This window comes from Letharia columbiana, assembly GCF_014066305.1.
Source record: "Letharia columbiana isolate WasteWater2 chromosome Unknown Sc0000074_s0, whole genome shotgun sequence".
Classification (NCBI taxonomy): domain Eukaryota; kingdom Fungi; phylum Ascomycota; class Lecanoromycetes; order Lecanorales; family Parmeliaceae; genus Letharia; species Letharia columbiana.
Genome location: NW_023501119.1, coordinates 107105 through 126890, shown reverse-complemented (window position 1 = coordinate 126890; position 19786 = coordinate 107105). Strand labels below are relative to the sequence as shown.

General features: G+C 41.0%; 5 protein-coding genes across 5 annotated transcripts; 4 read left to right on the top strand and 1 right to left on the bottom strand.

The window, feature by feature from the left end:
- Window positions 1–115: 115 nt before the first annotated feature.
- On the top strand, window positions 116–893 carry HO173_012148 (uncharacterized protein; the record flags this gene model as incomplete). Its single annotated transcript, XM_037314021.1, has 2 exons — window positions 116–387; window positions 446–893. The coding sequence occupies 2 exons, from the start codon at window positions 116–118 to the stop codon at window positions 891–893; spliced, it is 720 nt and encodes a 239-aa protein (XP_037159110.1).
- A 2709-nt stretch (window positions 894–3602) lies between these two features.
- On the top strand, window positions 3603–5307 carry HO173_012147 (uncharacterized protein; the record flags this gene model as incomplete). Its single annotated transcript, XM_037314020.1, has 4 exons — window positions 3603–3693; window positions 3757–3897; window positions 3971–4302; window positions 4408–5307. The coding sequence occupies 4 exons, from the start codon at window positions 3603–3605 to the stop codon at window positions 5305–5307; spliced, it is 1464 nt and encodes a 487-aa protein (XP_037159109.1).
- A 678-nt stretch (window positions 5308–5985) lies between these two features.
- Window positions 5986–7599, bottom strand: HO173_012146 (uncharacterized protein; the record flags this gene model as incomplete). Its single annotated transcript, XM_037314019.1, has 3 exons — window positions 5986–6245; window positions 6307–7282; window positions 7363–7599. 3 exons carry the CDS (start codon window positions 7597–7599, stop codon window positions 5986–5988), a joined length of 1473 nt encoding a protein of 490 aa, XP_037159108.1.
- A 937-nt stretch (window positions 7600–8536) lies between these two features.
- HO173_012145 (uncharacterized protein) lies at window positions 8537–9130 on the top strand (the record flags this gene model as incomplete). Its single annotated transcript, XM_037314018.1, has 1 exon — window positions 8537–9130. One exon carries the CDS (start codon window positions 8537–8539, stop codon window positions 9128–9130), a length of 594 nt encoding a protein of 197 aa, XP_037159107.1.
- An 8211-nt stretch (window positions 9131–17341) lies between these two features.
- On the top strand, window positions 17342–19630 carry HO173_012144 (uncharacterized protein; the record flags this gene model as incomplete). The annotated part of the gene is made up of 2 exons (XM_037314017.1): window positions 17342–19032; window positions 19492–19630. The coding sequence occupies 2 exons, from the start codon at window positions 17342–17344 to the stop codon at window positions 19628–19630; spliced, it is 1830 nt and encodes a 609-aa protein (XP_037159106.1).
- Between the last annotated feature and the right edge of the window lie 156 nt (window positions 19631–19786).

Genomic DNA, 19786 nt, shown 5'->3' with positions numbered 1-19786 from the left:
CGCTTATGCCTTTCATAGGATTTCAGCCGCACCTTCCGATTTAGCCCCAATATGTACTTCCTAGTCGCTATGTTGTCTCGTCTTCTGCCATCATCTGCCGCCAGCAGGCAGCACCATGGACGGCGGTCTTGAGGTCGATGGACGCAACAACCTGCCCATTCCATGCCAGAAGCATGGCGAGGATTATAAATACTACAATGGAGGAGAGCAGCATGATCAGCCATCGTACGAACCATACTCGACGGAACCACTCGCGAAGAGCAAACGCTTATGCGGGCTACGGCCCCCGACATTCTTCCTCAGCATCGCATTGGCCGTATCCGTTGTGCTCGCAGTCGTTGCAGCCGGTGTAGCGGGTTCATTGGCTGCAAAGAGAGGGGACACCAGGTACGTACCGCGTACTGCATACTCAGAACGAGCAAGAGACTGATTGCATCACTTACAGGACTGTCGCCCAATCCAATTCATCCTCCTCCATACCAGCCTCCAATGCCTCCTGCCCCTCTTTCAACGACACCTCTACCCTCCCCACCTACTCCTACCACATCAATGACTCCCCATTCCAACCGACCTCCAATTGCACTTCCCTTGGCTCCACCTACACCTCCCTCTTCACCAGCGCCAGCTTCAAGCTCCAATGCGGCCTCGACCTACCTAGCAACGATCTCTACAGTGTCTTCGTCTACTACTTCACCGACTGCTTGGAAGCATGCGCAGCCGTCGCCAGGTATCCTGGGCTGAATCAGACTTGCTATGGCGTTGCCTTCGATACCAATTATGACGTGACACCGGAAGGCCAGTATGGGAATTGTTTTTTGAAGGATTCGCCAGATACCACCGCGAAAGCGGCCAATGTGAATTTCACGTCTAGTGCAGTGCTGGTGGGCAGTTAACCACACGGGATGGAGATGTCATGATATGGTCCATGGTGCCTGCGTTGCCCGGGAACAGAGGGAGAGATGATATCTATACATGTGTGGGCATGAACTTCGAATTGTACATGTATCGGGATGAAGTGCGAGCTTGCATCTAAGGTATCGGAGCCTAGCTAGTGGCATTTTGGGAGAGGGTCTAGGTTGCCTAGAAGAGACGTGTTGAGGTCATGTATGTCCGCATTGAGTTGCAATTCGAGCTTGCAGCGAAAGTTGGTAGTCAATTAACAACAAATAGATGGAACGAGCGGCGTATGCACGGAAGATCCTATACCATTTCTTTTCAACGGGGCTGCTGTTCAGCTCCAAAAGCTTTCTTGCAGACAGTGACTGCACAAGAGCACATCACATGAACGACATCTTCGATCCGGCTACTTTGGCATCATTCCGGGCATTCTACGAAACTGGGAGTGCAATTTTCACTTGAAACCCACTCCATACCTCTTCAAAACGCCAAAGACACAAGTACAGATCTTTAGCAGGCAACATTACTTTTGAAGCTCGAGCAGAAGAAGGTCTGCTACGTGTCCCATCGCATCAGCTGATGTCTACAACCTCGGCAGCCCGCACACCGCACTGCTGGTTCTCTCGAGGTTGTCCTGCCGAGGTTGTTTCCTTCTGCCATCTTCCATATTCCGAACACTCATTTGCTCTCCTCGTGCCCGGCTGGAGTCCTGTATACCATATTGCGGGGGGGACAGACTCTTGGATGGACAACGCATGTGCAACCCAGTGATTCTGTCGGATTCACGTCATGAGACCTTTGCCTTGAATGTTGCAACGGACATTAATACCTGCCAATCTCGTTGCCTGTAGCCAGCAAACATGGACTCAGCAGTCATTCTATCCTGTCATCACCACGTGTAGCAATACATCATGTCATCGAGCAACAATCCAAATACGAAGGAACTAGACAACCCAAGGATCTCACAGGAAATTGAACTTTGAGAATCCACCTCCTTAAGGCCGGCAAGATAGTGGCGAGTAACCCACTCCAAACTCATATCTCAGTACATCAACTCAGGTCGACCAACTAACACCAGTCAATCAAAAAAACAGCAGGAAATAGGATGCCTAATAGAGCACCATCAAGAAGATCACACTTCGAAAAGAATGAATGTCGTAGCACAGGTTCGAAAGCTATTCAGACAGGCTGCAGACGAGGTGGCGAGTTTTGACGACAGGGTGCCAAAAGCTGGACATGAAGCATGACAAAGAAGCTGAAGGCAAGAAAACCACCGCGATTGTGCCGCAAAGGGGTGTGAAGGATGTATGACCAATCGTGCCAAGGGAGAGATACGCGGGGCGACGCACGGTGGTGATTTGACGATGGGAAACTCGAACCTCATACGGAGCTAGTATCAGTATTCAAAGGTTGGTCATTGGGGTGCTGGGCGCTCATTAGGAAATCCAGTATCTCGGGGCAATCGAGCAATCCCATCCCATGAAGATTGTTCCGGTATCCATCAGCTCCTCCTGGCAAATTTTGACTCCGACATGCCATCCTTGGCGATTCTGCCTACACACCAGCTTCTCCCGCTTTTTCCCCATCCGGGGTTCTGCAAGACTCCAATCGAAGAATCCAGTCATTGAAAGCAACACATCTCATTGTTCAGCGCCACCAGCTGACCTCTTACAAAAATCTCCCATCTCGCCACAAGCGAATCCGAACGCTATGATCTGCCCGCCTTTAGCGACTACATCTGCGAAGCCACAGCCTTTAGCATCATAAGAGCCCGAGACGTCCTTCGAAGCGGTCATTTTCTTGAACACAGAAGATGCAGGCGGCCCAAAAACCCTCAAACACCAAATCTGTGTCATCTTTTTGTCTGCGGGCGTCGGTAGCGCGGACAGATTCCTAGCTAAAAGCGGCTTACAAGGCGATTCCCGACCCATACATCTGCACTACGAGCTTTCATGCAGATAGTGGGAAGAGGACTGTGCGAGGGAGCTTTCTTGTTGAGGAATGAATGACAGGCGAGTGGGTTAAAAAGGGCAAAGTGATTCGGTCGGTTGAGTGAGACTGTCCGTGCAGTTGCGAAAGACTGGATAAGGAGATATGGGTGATAGTATTGGCTGAAGTTTGAAGGCTAATCAACAAAAGTATTAGGGTTCGGTGCTATTTACCTCGAGTAAGGTACGCAGATATTCGGGTCTCTTCTAATCACCGGCGTCCAAGGTCTCGAACATGGGCCCAGGCGAACATTGGCGGGCCTATGAGGCTATGAGGCTATCAATCATTTCCAAGCTCTCCTCCCCGTGTCCCCGTTGCTGCATAGCGGTAGGAACACCCCACTCCCTTTGATATCCGGCTAGGTAGATTGGCCAACACACACCGCCATATTTCGTCATGCCCTAACCTATGTCGGCCCGGAAATCACGCTAGCCTTTATGCGGCTAAAAGTTCCAATAGGAATTTGTACTCATATGGCCAGGTACACCCTACACGCAATTCCTCAAACAAATCCCTCAATGGCCCTGATTATGTGCCCCCATATGATTCATATCCATGGTTCTATCGAAAGGATCGACTCGCCACAGACTGAAGCTCACTCTCGTCCAGACCTTCTTTCTTTCGGAGTTTATAGACTCTAACACATTTCTTGCCATACCTTGAACCCTCTCGAACAGCATCGAAACATGCTCTGAAGAGCCACCGCTTCACACGCCATGGATGGTGCGAAAGAGTCCCGGCCCTCTCTGAGGAAGATCCGCTCCTCCAAGGCGTTCATATTCACAGTCATCAATTTAGCCGTCTTCAGTCTGTAAAAGTCTAGGCTAAAAGTCTTGCCCAATGCGAGATCACTGACTCCAAGCGCTTCAGCGGACGCCTACCTGTATGCTCTGATCATCCCCGTCCTGCCATTCGCTCTGGTCGAAAGGGTACAACTCCACCAGGACGACGTACAACGATGGATCGGTATTTTACTTGCAGCGTACGGAGGCGGTCTTCTCGTGGGATCCCGTGAGTCTTTCAGTTCCTTAGCTCTCATATCAGATACTTGGTTCTATTCCGTGCTCATAATGATGCTCCAAAGCAATCGCTGCATGGTTCGCGGATCGAGGTGAATCCCGTCAAGGCCCCTACCTCTGGGGCCTGATTGCCTTGGCGGCGTCCACGGTGGCCTTTTCGTTGGGACAATCGACGTCAGTGCTCTTGGTGGGAAGACTGGTTCAGGGAGCCTCTTCGGCTATTGTGCATACCGTGGGAACGGCCATCCTGGCCGATACTGTCGGCCAAGCGGGAGTCGGACCCGCCATGGGTTTTATCGGGATGAGTATCGCCCTTGGGGTGTTGGTCGGTCCCGTAGTTGGAGGTGTATTGTATCACAGCTACGGATATCTCGCCGTGTTTGTTTCCGGCTACGCGGTACGTATCTTGCCCTAGTCGTAGTCTCAAGTTGGCTCAATCTCCAGGATATCTCGACGTCTCATTCCGTTCTCAAACAAAAATCCACTAATCGAGTCCGCACAGCTTGTTGCGCTAGACTTCCTCCTACGCATACTCATGCTGCCAAGCCCAAGGAAGGTCAACATTCAAGCAGACGCAACATACGGGACGTTTTCCCACGACCGGGACAACGCCGAAACCCCACCAGATGAAACGCAGCCCCGAGCGAGTCGCTCATCAAGACCTCCACCCACATCCTCCACAAACCCATCACCACCTCCGACCCCCAAAGAAATACCCCCCACGCACCGCCACCCAATGCTAACCCTCCTGACCACGCCCCGCATGCTCGCCGCCATCCTCGCCGACTTCATGCAAAGCGTCGTCCTCACCGGCCTCGAAACCATCCTGCCCCTCCGCATCAAGCTCCTCTTCCACTACAACTCCAAGCAGGTAGCCCTCGTCTTCCTCGTCCTGACCATCCCCTCCTTCTCCGCGCCCGCCGTCGGCCTCCTCAGCGACCGAGCCGGCGCCAAACCCATCGTCACCCTCGGCTTCACCGCCCTCGGCCCCTTGCTCGGCCTCCTCCGCCTCGTGACGCACGACTCCGGGGCCCAGGTCGCGCTCCTGTGCGCGCTGCTGCTGCTGATCGGGGTGGCGCTGAGCGCGCTGGCGACGCCCGCGTTCGCGGAGGCCATGTACGTCGTTGATGACGCGGCGGCGGCGCGGCCGGGGGTGTTTGGGCCCAAGGGGGCGTACGCGCAGGCGTTTGGGCTGATGACGGTGGCGTATGCGGCGGGGTCGCTGGTGGGGCCGTTCGTGGGCGGGTTGATGGCGGAGCGGGTGGGGTGGGACAGGGTGACGCTTGCGAGCGGGGTGCTCTGCGGGTTGTGCGCGTTGCCGTGTCTGTATGCTACTGGGGGGAGGCGGCGGGCGGTATCGTCGGTGGGAGGGCAGGATTCGGGGTCTGGAATGAGTGGGTGATTAGAAAGAAGGCTTAGACGCCAAAGTCAGGTCGTTTGACGATGATGATGATGATGAAAAGGATGAATATGATGATATATAATTGAATACTCATCGGTATTCCAAAAGTCAACTGTGCATCCCCTATCCTTATTGGTACGCTACAATCCTCATATCATAATAACATCTCATGCCCTGCACCTACCTACCCGCCCGCATCGCTGCACATCAACTCCGTCCAATATCCCCCCAGTGACCGTATACTCCACTGTCCAGCTAACACCCACCCGACTGATTCCCAGAATCCAGCATCCGCGGAACCATCTCGTCCGCAAGTGTGTTTAGAACTGAAGGACTCGATCGAGCGCGCAGAAGAGAGCTGAAGCGGCGCAAATATGCGATGTAGAGGCAGGCCGCCTAAAACCATGAAAAAGAACCACAATTCCCAAGTCCGAGAATTGGTGACGTGTTTAATAGGAAGAGGGTGAGCTCGGAAGTGCAGCCGGAGCTGTTTTGATATTGCAGCAATAGTTGGGCGTGGGTAGCGATTTTAGTTACGGGGCTATGTGAAATGTGTACTACAGCAGACTGTGATGAGATCTCCACTCCGATAAGCGTGACAAAGCGGCGACGGCGCGAGGATTACGATGATATATGAGAGAGGACTCCGCACGTCCTACACCTATTCCACCACCGAGCTCATAGCTTAGTGTTCCTTTGTGCCTGTATCATCGCATCGAGGGAGCGTATCCCCACGATGCCCTTCCGATCCTGAACCTGCACCGAGTCGATATGTTTACAGCGCTCGATCCTGTCCTGCGTGATGATGTAAGCTTGCGGCAAGTCGCCATCCGTAACGAGTCTGTTCTGGACATCGTCAAGAGCGACACCAGCTTCCTGCGCCAAGAGCATTTCCACAACGGCCTTGCCGCACAGCGTACCGTTGGGCATGCCGTGGCCTGTGAAGGTTTCGTCAATTATATATATGACTTGGCAGTCACTGGAGGGGATTTCACGTACCAGAGTAGCCACCAGCAAGCCAGACACCTGGCCTGCTGGGGACGGCGCCAACCCACGGGTGGTGGTCTTTCGAAGTACCCCAAATGCCAGACCACTGATGCGTCGTTTTCAGCTCTTTCAAGCCGCCAGTATCGCCCCCCAGAATAAGCAATTTCAACAGTGCCGCCCTCAGATAGCTCGCCGAACCTTCGTCCAAGACAGAATCATCCGTCTCACCGATCATGTTCAGCTTCTTTCCGACATAACCACCACCAAACATCAGATGGCCGGCCGGATTCGGCACGCCGGAGAAGGGCCGCTGATTCAGGTAGTCATCGTGGATGGGGTTCCCACCAAGCGCGCCGACGAAACCGTAGGAGTCCTCGAGGGGCTTTGACTTGGCGGGAGGAAGGAGGGCCGTCATAACTCCGCGCTCGGGCACTATGAGGTCTGCGAATTCCGGGAGGAGATGCGACGTGTATGCATTTGTGGCTAAGATGACATGGCGCGCTTTGATGGTACCGCGGGGTGTATGCAAGATGTGCCTTGGCCCAGTCGGCGCGGGGCCTTCAGGATCATCCGCGCACGGTTCAATCTTTGTGACTGGCGTCTTCGTCTGCAGATTCAAGTGACCCTCTTTGATAAGATCTTCGAGGATAAATGCGATAAGCTTGTACGGCCAAAGACTACCGGCACATGCGGATAGGGTTGCGCCCGGCGCGCCATTCACCCTGTGTCTCCGCAATGACTCCTCGTCATCAATGACCGTGACCTCCTTGCCCAATTCGGGAGCATGCCGTTTCAAATCTCTCACGTCATCCGCAGCTGCCTTTGCTAACGGTTCGGTCCAAAAGGTCCTGCAACCTGTCAACGAGCGCCACTCACACGGAACGTTGTGCTTTTTGATGTAAGACTTGACAGCGTTATAGTTGCGAAGTTCGAACGCGGCGACATCGGGGGTGGAGTCGAATAGGAGGGGCTGGCAGTGACCTCCATTCTACAGATACGGCAGTGACGTTGTTAGAGCTGTAGGGAGACACCGAGAGAGAGATGGAGAGAGTGTGTGGTTCATCATACTCTACCCGTCGCACACCAGCATGCCTCTCGCGCATCAAGCATTACAACTCTCAATCTTTTAGCTCTTGCATCTTCGGCCAAGAACCTGGCAGCAGATGCTCCAGTGATACCTGAACCAACAATGACAATGTCCGCCTCCGTGGGAATATCTGGCGTTGTTCGGTGGCCGAGAAGGAAGTGGGAAGGCTCACTGTGCCAGAACGAGGCCGTCGAGTCTTGAGTGGGCAGGCTGGCCATGACTTCACGTTATGGTGTCTCTATTCGCAATGCTGATAGACCTTCCGCTCCTGTGCTTCTCGTTTGGGCTGGAAGGATAGCGAGTTGGGTAATTATTTATTCCTCTTGGACATGAGTCTTTCTCATCCAGCATCATTGCATTCTCCTGTTGTATCAGCCAAATACAATGAAGGTTGTATAATACCGAGGTTTGATTGCAGGAGCATCCTGGCTATAGGACATGCAGTCAGCATTTAGCGTGTGCGTGAATCTTGCAAAAGCTTGGCATCGTCATTTGTCCACCCACCACCAATAAAACGATGCATGAAATTTCAGCAAATATGAGAGATATAGGGTAGTAAGCCATCAATATAATAGAGAGATCTAATAGTTTTACTAAAAGGATTTATTGAAAGAGAATTAGTATTATATATTATAGCTAAAAGTCTTATTATTAAATTTATTAAAGAATCTTTAAGAAAGCCTAGCTCGCTTTTAATATTACCAATTGTGAATATATGAATATATGAGTACAATATTATAAGTTAATTGAAGCCTTTTTGAAATAAGTTATTACACTTTGAAATACTCTTTAGACGAAGCTATCATATATGATTAGGCTACGAAACTGTTATCTATCTGGCCATTGATAAATACTTCGGAAATGGTTGCTAAACTTCTCTAATTGCGATTGACAATACCATTTAGTAATCGTGCCACGCAGTCAGCTCGCTCACGTTCGCAAACGCTTCTCTACCAGTCGTAAATATAAATATTGCCATAGTCTTTCTTTCAGTGCCTCCTTCTAACACGTCTTTTAACATATTACAGCTACTAAGCCGCCTACTACGCCGCACGCGCCCGGCAAGACGTCTATAGACAATCATCCTATAGCACACCCAGATCCACATCCATCACGTTCACCTCCACTCTTCTTCTTCCACTACCTCCTGTTTCAATGGGTCTTGTAGAAGCTGCCCCTGACGAGGTTGCCAATGAAGCCTCCTCGGCCGACCTGGAACAGATTCGAAAATGGAACCAATTCGTTCCTCCAGCAATCGAAGCCTGTGTCCACCACTTGATTGAGGAAAAGGTCCGCGACCAGCCTAATGCTGAAGCGGTCCGCTCAAGAGAGGGTGCACTAACCTATGGGGATTTGGACTCCTATGCAAACGGACTTGCAAGTCATCTAGTCCATCATGGCATCAAGCCAGAGGACATCATCCCAGTATGCTTCGAAAAGTCTATGTGGACCGTCGTTGCCATGCTTGCGGTCTTGAAAGCTGGCGCGGCTTTCGTGCCCATTCCCTGTTCCCCTGTGCAGAGGGTCAAGACCATCCTCTCCCTGATCAGGCCCTCCGTCATCCTCACATCCACTCAGCAAGCGGCAGTATTTGCTAATATGAGCGAACATGTTATTGTAGTAGGGCAAACTTGCTGTGACGAGATTGGGGCGGCCAAACGTGAGCCTCTCCGGGTGGATGTGAGGCCAAATAATCTGGCTTATATCCTTTTTACATCTGGTAGCACAGGCATTCCGAAGGTGAGTTGATGAAACTTCTCCTTACAAACGATGTGCGGTCAAGAGCCTCGCTGACAGGATGGGCTATCTTATAATAAATTTATTAATTTATAATTCTACTATTACGATTAATACTCGTAAATAGTAAGATTATATATAAAATAACGTATATATAAATAGATATATAGATAGATAATTAGATATATTTAATATTAGAATAATTAAGATCTTTTTAGATATATAAATGATTTAAAAAAGATCTCTTAGCGCTAGAAAACTCTTAAAATCTAAGACGTCGTTTAAAGAGAGTAAAGGTCTTAAGAAGAACTTCTAATAATATCTATTATAGTAAGTAGTAGAGATTAATAGTACTAGCGCGAACGGGCTAAAAGATACTAATATCGTAGTAATACTTTAAGTATATAAACTAAATAAGTAATAATATATAGACGATAGAAATCTAACTTTTAACGATCTAGTAATTAAATCTCATTATTACTAAGGTCGGCGTTATATACTAATATTATAACCTCTCTATAAAAGAAGTAGCTTAAATAATAGCTCTTAATATTAAGTAATATTAGTATCTCGCGAAGATTATTAATAACGATTTCTTTAGTAAAGAAGAAGCCTCTTAATTAAAATAGCGATATATTAAATAAAGTCTTTCTATTTAAAGAGATAACGTAAGACTTTAACTATATATACGTTATCGTCTAATATAACTATCGTAAATATAATTTCACGACGAAATAGATTTATTTTAGACGCTAAAAGCGTAAGTTTTAGATAATTATCGAATAGTCTTATCGAGCGACGTATAAGAAACTATTCGCCGAAGTTCTTCTATTAAAGATCTCGCTTATTATAAATAAACTTATTTACGCGTAGAAATACCGCGAAGACGAGATAAAAGAAGATATATAGAGTCGCCTTAGTATAAATTAACTTATCGAAATAAGAAAGAATTTAAAGTAATAGATTCTTAGTAATTAAACGCCTTTCTTTTATATTAACTTCGCTATAAAGATATCGATTATTTATAATAATACGTTATAACTAAGAGTAATAAAATACTAAGAGATTATCGAATCTTATATTTATATAGACTAATCTAAGGCTAATAAGATATATCTTTATAGACTTCGATTTAACGCGGCGAGTACTTAGATTAATAATTTAGCTCGTAAGAGTATTTATAGTTATTAAGAAAAGAGATTAAATCTCTATAAATGCGTAATAGATCGTATAAGATCTTACTAAAGTTATATATATCTTTTTAATTTTAATAGTAAGCCTTTATTAGAGAAGTCGTATGGTCTCTTAAGATAGTATAATCTAATTATATTAATATTCTAATAAATCCCGCCCTATTTTAGCGGAGATATAAGACCTTTTAGCTATAGATATATGTTAGCGATTTTTTAATATTAAAAATATAATAGATTATTAACTAGCTAGTTAACCTTCGTAGATATCTAAATAGATATTATTATAATATTGTAAGTAGCTATTAATATAGCTATATCGCGTAATAAGATTATAGCTAACTCGTATATAAAGGATTTATATAATTTATTAACGTATATATTATTATCGTAGTAGAGAATTAAGCGAGATTCTCGTAACTAATATAGTTATAGCTTTATCGCGTAATAAACGACCTTTATTTCTTTAAATTATATATCTTTAAAATAATAATATATAACTATTTTAATACTAAAAACGTCTTTAAGTTAAATCGATTAAATATAATCGAGATAGTCGAGAATATAGCCTTCTATATCGAATTTTCTAGATATATCGATTTATATATATTATATAACTCGACTATCGACGTAATATATTAAGGCGACGCTATTCTAGTACTTTAAAAAGATATTTTACTATAGTAAGTCTACTCTTATATCGTCTATAATTCATATAATTATTATAGACCTTTAAAGGATATTAAAAAGTCGTCTTAAGAATACTCTTTCTAAAATTACGACTTTAATAGCGAAAGAGAGAAAGTTAATCGCTAACTCGAGCTTCTAATATAAGATAATTACTCTTTTTAGAAGGTTTTTAACTATAATTCTCGCTTTAGCTAGCTTATTCGAGAGAAATCTCGCCTATATATAAATACTATCGAATTCGATTTCTAGAAACTCGACTATAAAATCTATAATATTCTTTATATAATTAATTTAAAGATCTAATTCGCTATATAGCTAGTTAAATTATTAGATATATATAATTACGTTATTATCTAATAAAAGAATTATAAAGAAATCGTTTAGATAGTAAAGTATTACTTTCTATAGAAGAATCGCGATTAAAATTTAAATAAAGATCTTTATAAAGAGATTAAATAGAAATAATAATATACGTAGTTCGAATAATAGATATTATTCTTTTTAATAGCGTTTATCGTAATTAAAATTAAGTAGTTATTAATTCGATATAGCGACGAATATATATCTGAAAGCGTCTTTAAGATCTCTTTTAACGAATTAGATTCTTAAGCCTTTCTATAATAATATTACTACTACGTTATCATATATAATATATTTTAATACGCTCTACTTCGTCTAAATATCGTTATTAACTAAATAGTCGTATAGAAATAAGAGATTATAAATTCGTCTTTAATCTTTATTATATTTCGATATTAAATCGAGTAGCGAATAGACGTAATAGAGTTTATATTAAGAGTTAACCTCGATTAGACGATATTATTAAAGCTATTTTTAAAGATTTATCGATAGTATTTAGAATATTTAACGTATTAATAGATAATTTTAATTATAATAAACTAAGATATAGTCTCGAAAATCTATCTTAGCGTCTTTTCGAAGAATAGTTAAAATAGTCTTAGTAAATATTAGATTTAAGTAATCGTTTAATTATTTAAATTAATTATTAACTATTAACGATCTCTAATAAAGTAAATTCGAGTTTAGTAGATTATATAGCGCGTATAAGAACTTCTTAGATATATACTATAGCGACTATAGTATCTATAAGTATTCTAAGAATTATTCTATCTTAATAATATAATTATCTAATAATAAATAATTAAAGCTACTTATAGCTAGATTTAAGACCTTAAGGTACTTATCTATTAAATAATTTTACTAATAGATTATATAGATATATAAATAGATATAGCGCTCGCGAAAATAGCTACCTCTATTAAAATTCTTATAAATTTTAATTTCTTTAATAATAATAGGCTTACTAAGGCTAGACATAGCGATATTTAACTTACTATTACTTATATAAGTTTCTTTAAATATAAGAAAATCTCTATAGCTCTAATCGTTCGCTTTTTAAATCTTAAAATTATCTTAATTATTCTAAATATATATAGTAATAAAGACGAGATAATAAGCGAGAATAAAGTTAAATCTATAGATAATAAATAGCCGTAGTAAGCGAATAGTATACGTATATAAAGTTTTATTTAAGTCTTTCTTTACGCTAACGTATATAAAGCGACTAGCGACTATCGAGTATATATAAAAATAATATATTATATAATTATAGTTATTAATATTCTTATTCTTCTTAATCGAGATAGTATATATATAGACTAGTTTAGCGAAATTTTTAGTCTTAAAGATCTTAAAGAAGATTTATTTAAAGTACTTAATATTTATACTTTGAAATCTTTTAGTAATACTAAGAAAGGGCTTCTTATCTTTCATATAACGAAAGGGGATTTCTCTTCTTTTCTTCTAATTCGACTTAGAGTCAAATAAGTTCGAATTTAATATATTCGAGTAACGATAATAATAACTACGACTATAATGGCGATAATAGCGATATAACTTATAAATCCGACTCTTATAAGAATAGCGATTATTTCGCTTCTCTTAAACCTTAAATAGCTAAGCTATTAATTCTTAAAGATCTACTTTAATAATAAGTAAAGGCGTTTTATTTATCTAATTTAAGCTTATAATACTCGATAATATTAGTATATATAAGAATATTCTTACGAGAGGGAGAGTATTTTAGCCTTAATAGTCTTAAGAGTCTTTTTAGTCTTAAGGGCCTTATTAGCCTTATTAACTACGTTAAAGATCTTTTTAATAATCTTAAAAACGAAGTTAATATATTTAACCGCTTTTTTAAATCTAATAATAGCGGCGGAGACTATTACGAAGTATATAAGAGTATAAAATATATTTATAATAGTTAAATAATACTTTCGAAGGTTTATTTATAAATCTATTATTTCTAGATATATTTTAATATAATAATCTTATTTATATTGAAAAGGAGGATTATTTAAGAGTCTATAATAATAATAACGATATCGTCCTTAAGAGAGAATTAATAAATACACTTTATAAGTTAAGACTTATATTATTTAAAGCTATAATAACTAAAGAGATCGCTATGGCCGCGATTATTAAGAAAGCTAACTATCGAAAGATAATAGCTATTAAATAGCATTAAGCATTAAATTATTTAAATTTCGATAATGTTACTAGGCTATCGACTATGATAGAGGAAATAAAAATCATAAACAATATCAAAAGACAGTTTTATGAGCTATGCACCTATGGGAAATAGAAGAAGACTCTAGGTTATAAATTAATGACTAATATAGAAAATGCTTTTGATAGCATCCACACAGACCTCTTTGATAGCGAATTAACATTATTCCGCTTTAAAGGAGGCTACTACTATTGCTTTACTAAGACGCTTACAGCGAATTAAGAATAAATCAAAGAACTATTATATTATTTAAGACGATAAATAGACTAACTTCGATGTCGTAAAGAAGATTATTATTAAATTAACACGTAGGCTATATCACTTATATTCAATGCTAAGCCTTATACTTATAAAGAAATAATTAATAAATTTAAAGTATCCTAATAAATAATCGCTATATAGAAATAATAAAATTTACTATAGAAGATAAAGATATAAAAGCTAGTATTAAGATTAGTATATCGTATTATCTTTAAGAGAAGATAAGTTTATAAGAAGAAGCTAAGAGTAGATAATGAAATTCTACGCTATAAAGTTAAATACATTATCAAGAGTTTTTTTTAATAAGAAGATATCGACTATAACGAAATCTTTTTAAATATTATTAAGTTAATTATATAAAAGATTCTCTTAGCTCTAGCTATATACTATAATTAGAAAGTAAATCTAATCGATATTATAATAGTATTTCTATATATAGAACTTAAGTATAAGATTTATATAAAATAGCTAGAAGGCTTTATCGAATTAGATTAAGATCGAGTTTATTTACTATTTAGAATATTATATAAATTAAAATAGTCTAATTATAAATAGTATAAGTAAAGGCCCATGAATTAAATTCATGGAGTTGGATTTTTCTAAGTTAAATGAAATTTTAGCCCTAGCCCTAAGTTAAATCGAACTCTAATTGCTAGCTGTCGTCTTTTGACCTACTTTCACTATTATAAAATTGATTTAATCTATATAGTATATAGGTATATATGTGTGAAGAGAGGCGCGCTAAGGCCTAATTAGAAAGGTATATTAAGTGTAGAGGATTGAAATAGAGAAAGGCTATGTTCTTATAATAAGAAGTATCGAAATATTGGAAAGAAATAGAGATAATATACTAATTAGTGGTGTGAATCCCATATTATCTCCTGCCGTAGTGAAATCTTTCGAATAATAAAATAGCTGTTAGAGTAAGACATCGAACGATTTCAATTCGTTTAAATATATATCGTTCGATGTTTCTTCTGCAGAAGCCTAATTGGCTATAATTGTTGTAGTAGATCCTCCTCTTATAACGTTATTGTAGTTCCTCCTCTTACTCCTTAAAGTGAGTGGGGATGATAAGCTAAGTTGCAGTGGTGTTCTCCGCTTGCTAAGTGATAATTTGATGTGGAATCGTGGAGAGCATATAACGTGGGATCTTGGAGAGCTGAGCTATGTTTTTAACGATGATAGCTTTGTTACCGCTTGGTTTCTCCGCAGTGTTCTCCGCATTTGCCTATTATAGTTTTTCTCTTGCTCCTCCTCTTGTAGAGTATCAGACTAAATAGCTAGCTGAGTAGTTGACTGAGTAAATAACTAATATAACGTGGGATCTTAGAGAGCTGAGCCGTGTTCTTGACGATGGTGGCCTTATTACCGCTTGGTTTCTCCGTAGTATTCTCCGTAGTGTTCTCCGCAGTGTTCTCCCGCATTTGCCTGTTGTAGTTTCTCCTCTTGCTTCTTAATGCAGTAGGGATGATAAGCCAAGTTGCAGTGGTGTTCTCCGTCTGGAGATGATGATTTGATATGAAATCGTGGAGAGCATATGACGTGGGATCTTGGAGAGCTGAGCCGTGTTCTTGACGATGGTGGCTTTGTTACCGCTTGGTTTCTCCGTAGTATTCTCCATAGTGTTCTCCGTAGTGGTTCTCCATATTTGCCTATTGTAGTTCCTCCTCTTACTTCTTAATATAGTGGAGATGATAGGCTATTGTAGTGGTGTTCTCCGCTTACTAAGTAATGATTTGATATAGAATCGTAACACTAAGTAAGATATTAGAGGATAAAAACGTTATAAATATTATTACCATCGCTAGAAGAATTTTACTATTTCTAGAAGCTTCTTCTTTATTAGTTATAAATAGTAAAACGATAATAAATATATCTAGAGAAGACTCTAAGACCACAGCCTAAAATCCGTCTATAGACCTAGAAAATTCTAAAGCTAACTTTATTTCGAAATTTATTTAAATTAAGTAATTAGAAGAATATTATTTCTAATATATTAAATTTTCTTATATCTAATTTATTAAAACGCTTAGAGCGTATTAAGAATAAATTAAAAAATTATAATACTATTTAAAATAATAAATAAATTAATTTCGATATTTTAAAGAAGGAATTTATTAAATTAGTACGGGCTATATCGCTTATACTCGATACTAAGTCTTATATTTATAAAGAAGTAATTAACGGCTCTAAAGTATTTTAATAAATAATCGCTATATAAAAGTAATAAAACTTATTATAAAAAATAAAGATATAAAAGCTAGTATTAAAATTAATATATTATACTATTCTTAAGAAAAGATAGATTTATAAGAAGAAGCTAGAGGTAAATAACGAAATTCTACGCTATAAGATTAGATATATTATTAAAGACTTTCTTTAATAAGAAGATATCGACTATAATAAAACCTTTTTAGATATTATTAAGCTAATTATATAAAAGATTCTCTTAGTCTTAGCTATATACTACGACTAGAAAGTAGATTTAGTTAATATTATAATAGTATTTCTATATATAAAACTTAAGTATAAGATCTATATAAAATAGTTAAAAGGCTTTATCGAATTAGATTAAGATCGAGTTTATTTATTACTTAGAGTATTATACGAGCTAAAATAGTCTAGTCGTAAGTAATACGAGACGCTAATAGAGTTTCTATTTAAAATTGAATTTATATACTTATAATTCGACTTATATCTATTTCTCTATTAATTAAACGAAGAAATTATCTTTCTAGCCGTCTATATTAATAATATTAAAATCATTAATAATTAATTATTAATTGACTAGACTAAGAGACTTTTATACGAATAATTTAATATCGTAAATCTCGATTTATATATATATTATCTAGGTATAAAGATCGAAAGAAATCGCTTAATAAAAATATTTAAAATAAGTTAATCTATATTTATTAATAAGATTCTCATAATCTATAATATAAAAAAGTATTATATCTTATCTATCTTAATAGAATTAAATGTAAATAACTATCTTATCTCTATATCTAATATATATATAACTAATCTAGCGAACGTTATCGTATTTAAGAGTAGCTTAAAGAAAATTAATTATCTAATTACTTAGATATAATCGAATTTAGTATTTACTATTAATAAACTAGCTATATTCTCTTTTAATTTAAACTATTAATATTAGTAAGTATATAAAAAGATATTATAATACTTAGCTAAGACTAGAATACGTAAAATAGTCTTTAAGATTATAAAAATAGTAATACTATAACTATTCGACTATTTAGATATTAATTAAGTCGATAAGATATCTATAATATAATTAACGACTAGAATAATTATAATATTAAATAATAGATTAATTAATTAAAGATTTATTAAGTAGAAGACTATAGTATAATTAATATATAAGATTAAATATATAGCTACTTCTAATGCTATTTAGAATATAATATAGATATACTATATTCTATTAGAGCTTAGATAATAGCTAAATAAATTATCTATACAATGCCACACCTTGACTCTTCTAAGATTGACAGGGCAGGACTCCGCCAGATATTCATAACGTCCTTTTCTCCGCCAACCAAAGGTGTGATTGCAGACCGTGCTTATGAGTCGCAACATCCACCAATGACAGATACGGAGGAACGGCTTCAACAAATCTGGACAGAAGCGTTCAGAATGGCACCATCTCGCATAGGCCTCGAGGACCACTTCTTCCAACTTGGCGGTGATTCTGTAACTGCAATCCGCCTGGTAGCGATTGCTCGCCGTGCAGGGCTTTTCCTGACCGTGCATATGCTTTTCGAACACCCCACAATTGCCGAACTCGCTGCTGCAGTCCAGCCGAGTGTCAGCGCAGTTCAAAAGGAATGGATGCCTGAACCCTATACTCTACTCCAAGAGGAAGTTTCTTCGATCATGGATCTCCAAACAGAAGCAGCCACACAATGTAGCGTCACCCTCGACGTGATCCAAGACATCTACCCCCTACCGCAACAAAATGAAACATACATGACCGCTCCCGAACTCAGAGCCGCGATAACATTCCCCCTCCCACCAGGAACTGATCTGGAACGATATCTGGACTGCTGGAAACGCATCATCACATCGCATGATATACTGCGTACTCGCGTAATTAAAACGGCAGTGGGCATGTACTCCGTCGTCACGACCGCAACTCCTAACATCCGGACAGCCACAGACCTTGACGCTTTCATCGTAGAAGAAAAGAAAGCTATCGTCGGTTTCGGAAATGCGCTGAGCGCATATTGTCTCATCAAAGACCCCAACGATGAACACAAGACATGTTTCGTCTGGACAGCCCATCACATAATCTACGACGGATGGTCCCTCGGCTTGATCAACGCGAAGCTACGCCGCGCCTATACCGACTCCAACTTCACTATCGCAGAGGAGCCTAACCCGAAACAGCTCGTTCAACATTTCCAAACCCTCGACCGCACAGCCATATACGACTATTGGCGCTCTCACTACGCCGGCGTCACATTCAAGCCTCTATTCCAATCACCAAATGGACGGTACTGGGAAGCAGACCAGAAGTTACCTCTCCGGATCAACTTCGCCTCAACCGGCGCAGCCAAAGGCTCAGCATTCACCATCCCAGATATAATCTCGGTGGCGTGGGTACTCGCGCTATCACGGCATTTCGAAGCGGCTGACATAGCTCTCGGGATCATGCGCTCAGGTCGCACCCTCCCAGTTGAAGGTATCGAGAACTACATCGGAGCTCTGATCAACCAGCCACCGTGGCCCGTGCACATTGATGAGGCCGCCCTTACTCACGATTTCGTTCGTAATTTCCAGCGTGACATCTGGGAATCCACCAAATACGAAGCCATCGGCTGGCTTGAGATTAAGACCTTGAGTCCTGAGGCGGCGACAGCGATTTCGAATTATGTATGGCTCAACATCCAGGCGAAGGATATAGAGGCGGAGGAAAAAGAGAGGACCGAGGAGAATGAGTTGCCGGCACCGTTGGAGCAACAATTCTACCGCATCTGGCACCCGCTGATGTTGGAATGTGAGATTGACAAGCAGGGGGTGAGTGCGATGGCTTATCACGACAGGAGCGTTGAAACCGGGGTCGTCCAAGAGATCATGACTGCGTTCGAGAAGGCGTTCATGGACCTGAGTAATGCGAAAGAGGGGCAGAAAATTTGTGATATTGCCAGCGAGTGATTTCTCGTGGCGCCGATGCAGAGAACTCCTCAGTCAATCACGAAGTACGCACAACTCACTCTTCGAACGCTGATGTTTACCCTCTGGCATACTCACCCTCTCAACCCCCCAGTCCCACCAATCCAACAGCCTAATCTCATCACCCTCGACTTCCCCACCTTCAGCCTTCGCAACCCTCCTCCACTTCACTCAATCATGAATCCTCCAGACACGACCACATCGATATCCCCGAAAGTCCTCACCCCCTTCCCGAATCCCCAAAGGACCCCCCAACCACGTCAACAACACCCACGCAAACGCCGAAACCCTCCTCCCTACACCTCCCACCACGAACCATGCCCACATCCTCACACCAAACCCCTCCCCCCTTCCGAACCTCCTCCTCATACCACCCGCCCACCAGCCCTCACCACCTCACTCACTCACTCACCCAATTTTCCTACACCCCACCACAGCATCCATCCACACTCGCAGAACCCGAGCATTCATACTACTGTACCGTCCGCCTATGCCATATCCACCGTACCCGACACCGCGCCCCGCAACCATGATACCACCGTCATCAGTTCACTAATCGGGCTGGGGTGGTGGTGAACGGGATGATCAGCCGAGATAAGAGTCGGGGTCGAGGTACGATCCGTAGCATCACGATCGATGCTCCAAGGTAGTCGACTGCACGTGTGCCTGAGTAAGCAAGCAGGTGCGGCTTTGTCAGCGGATCAGACCGTCTGACGTGGAGTGAGTTGCGCA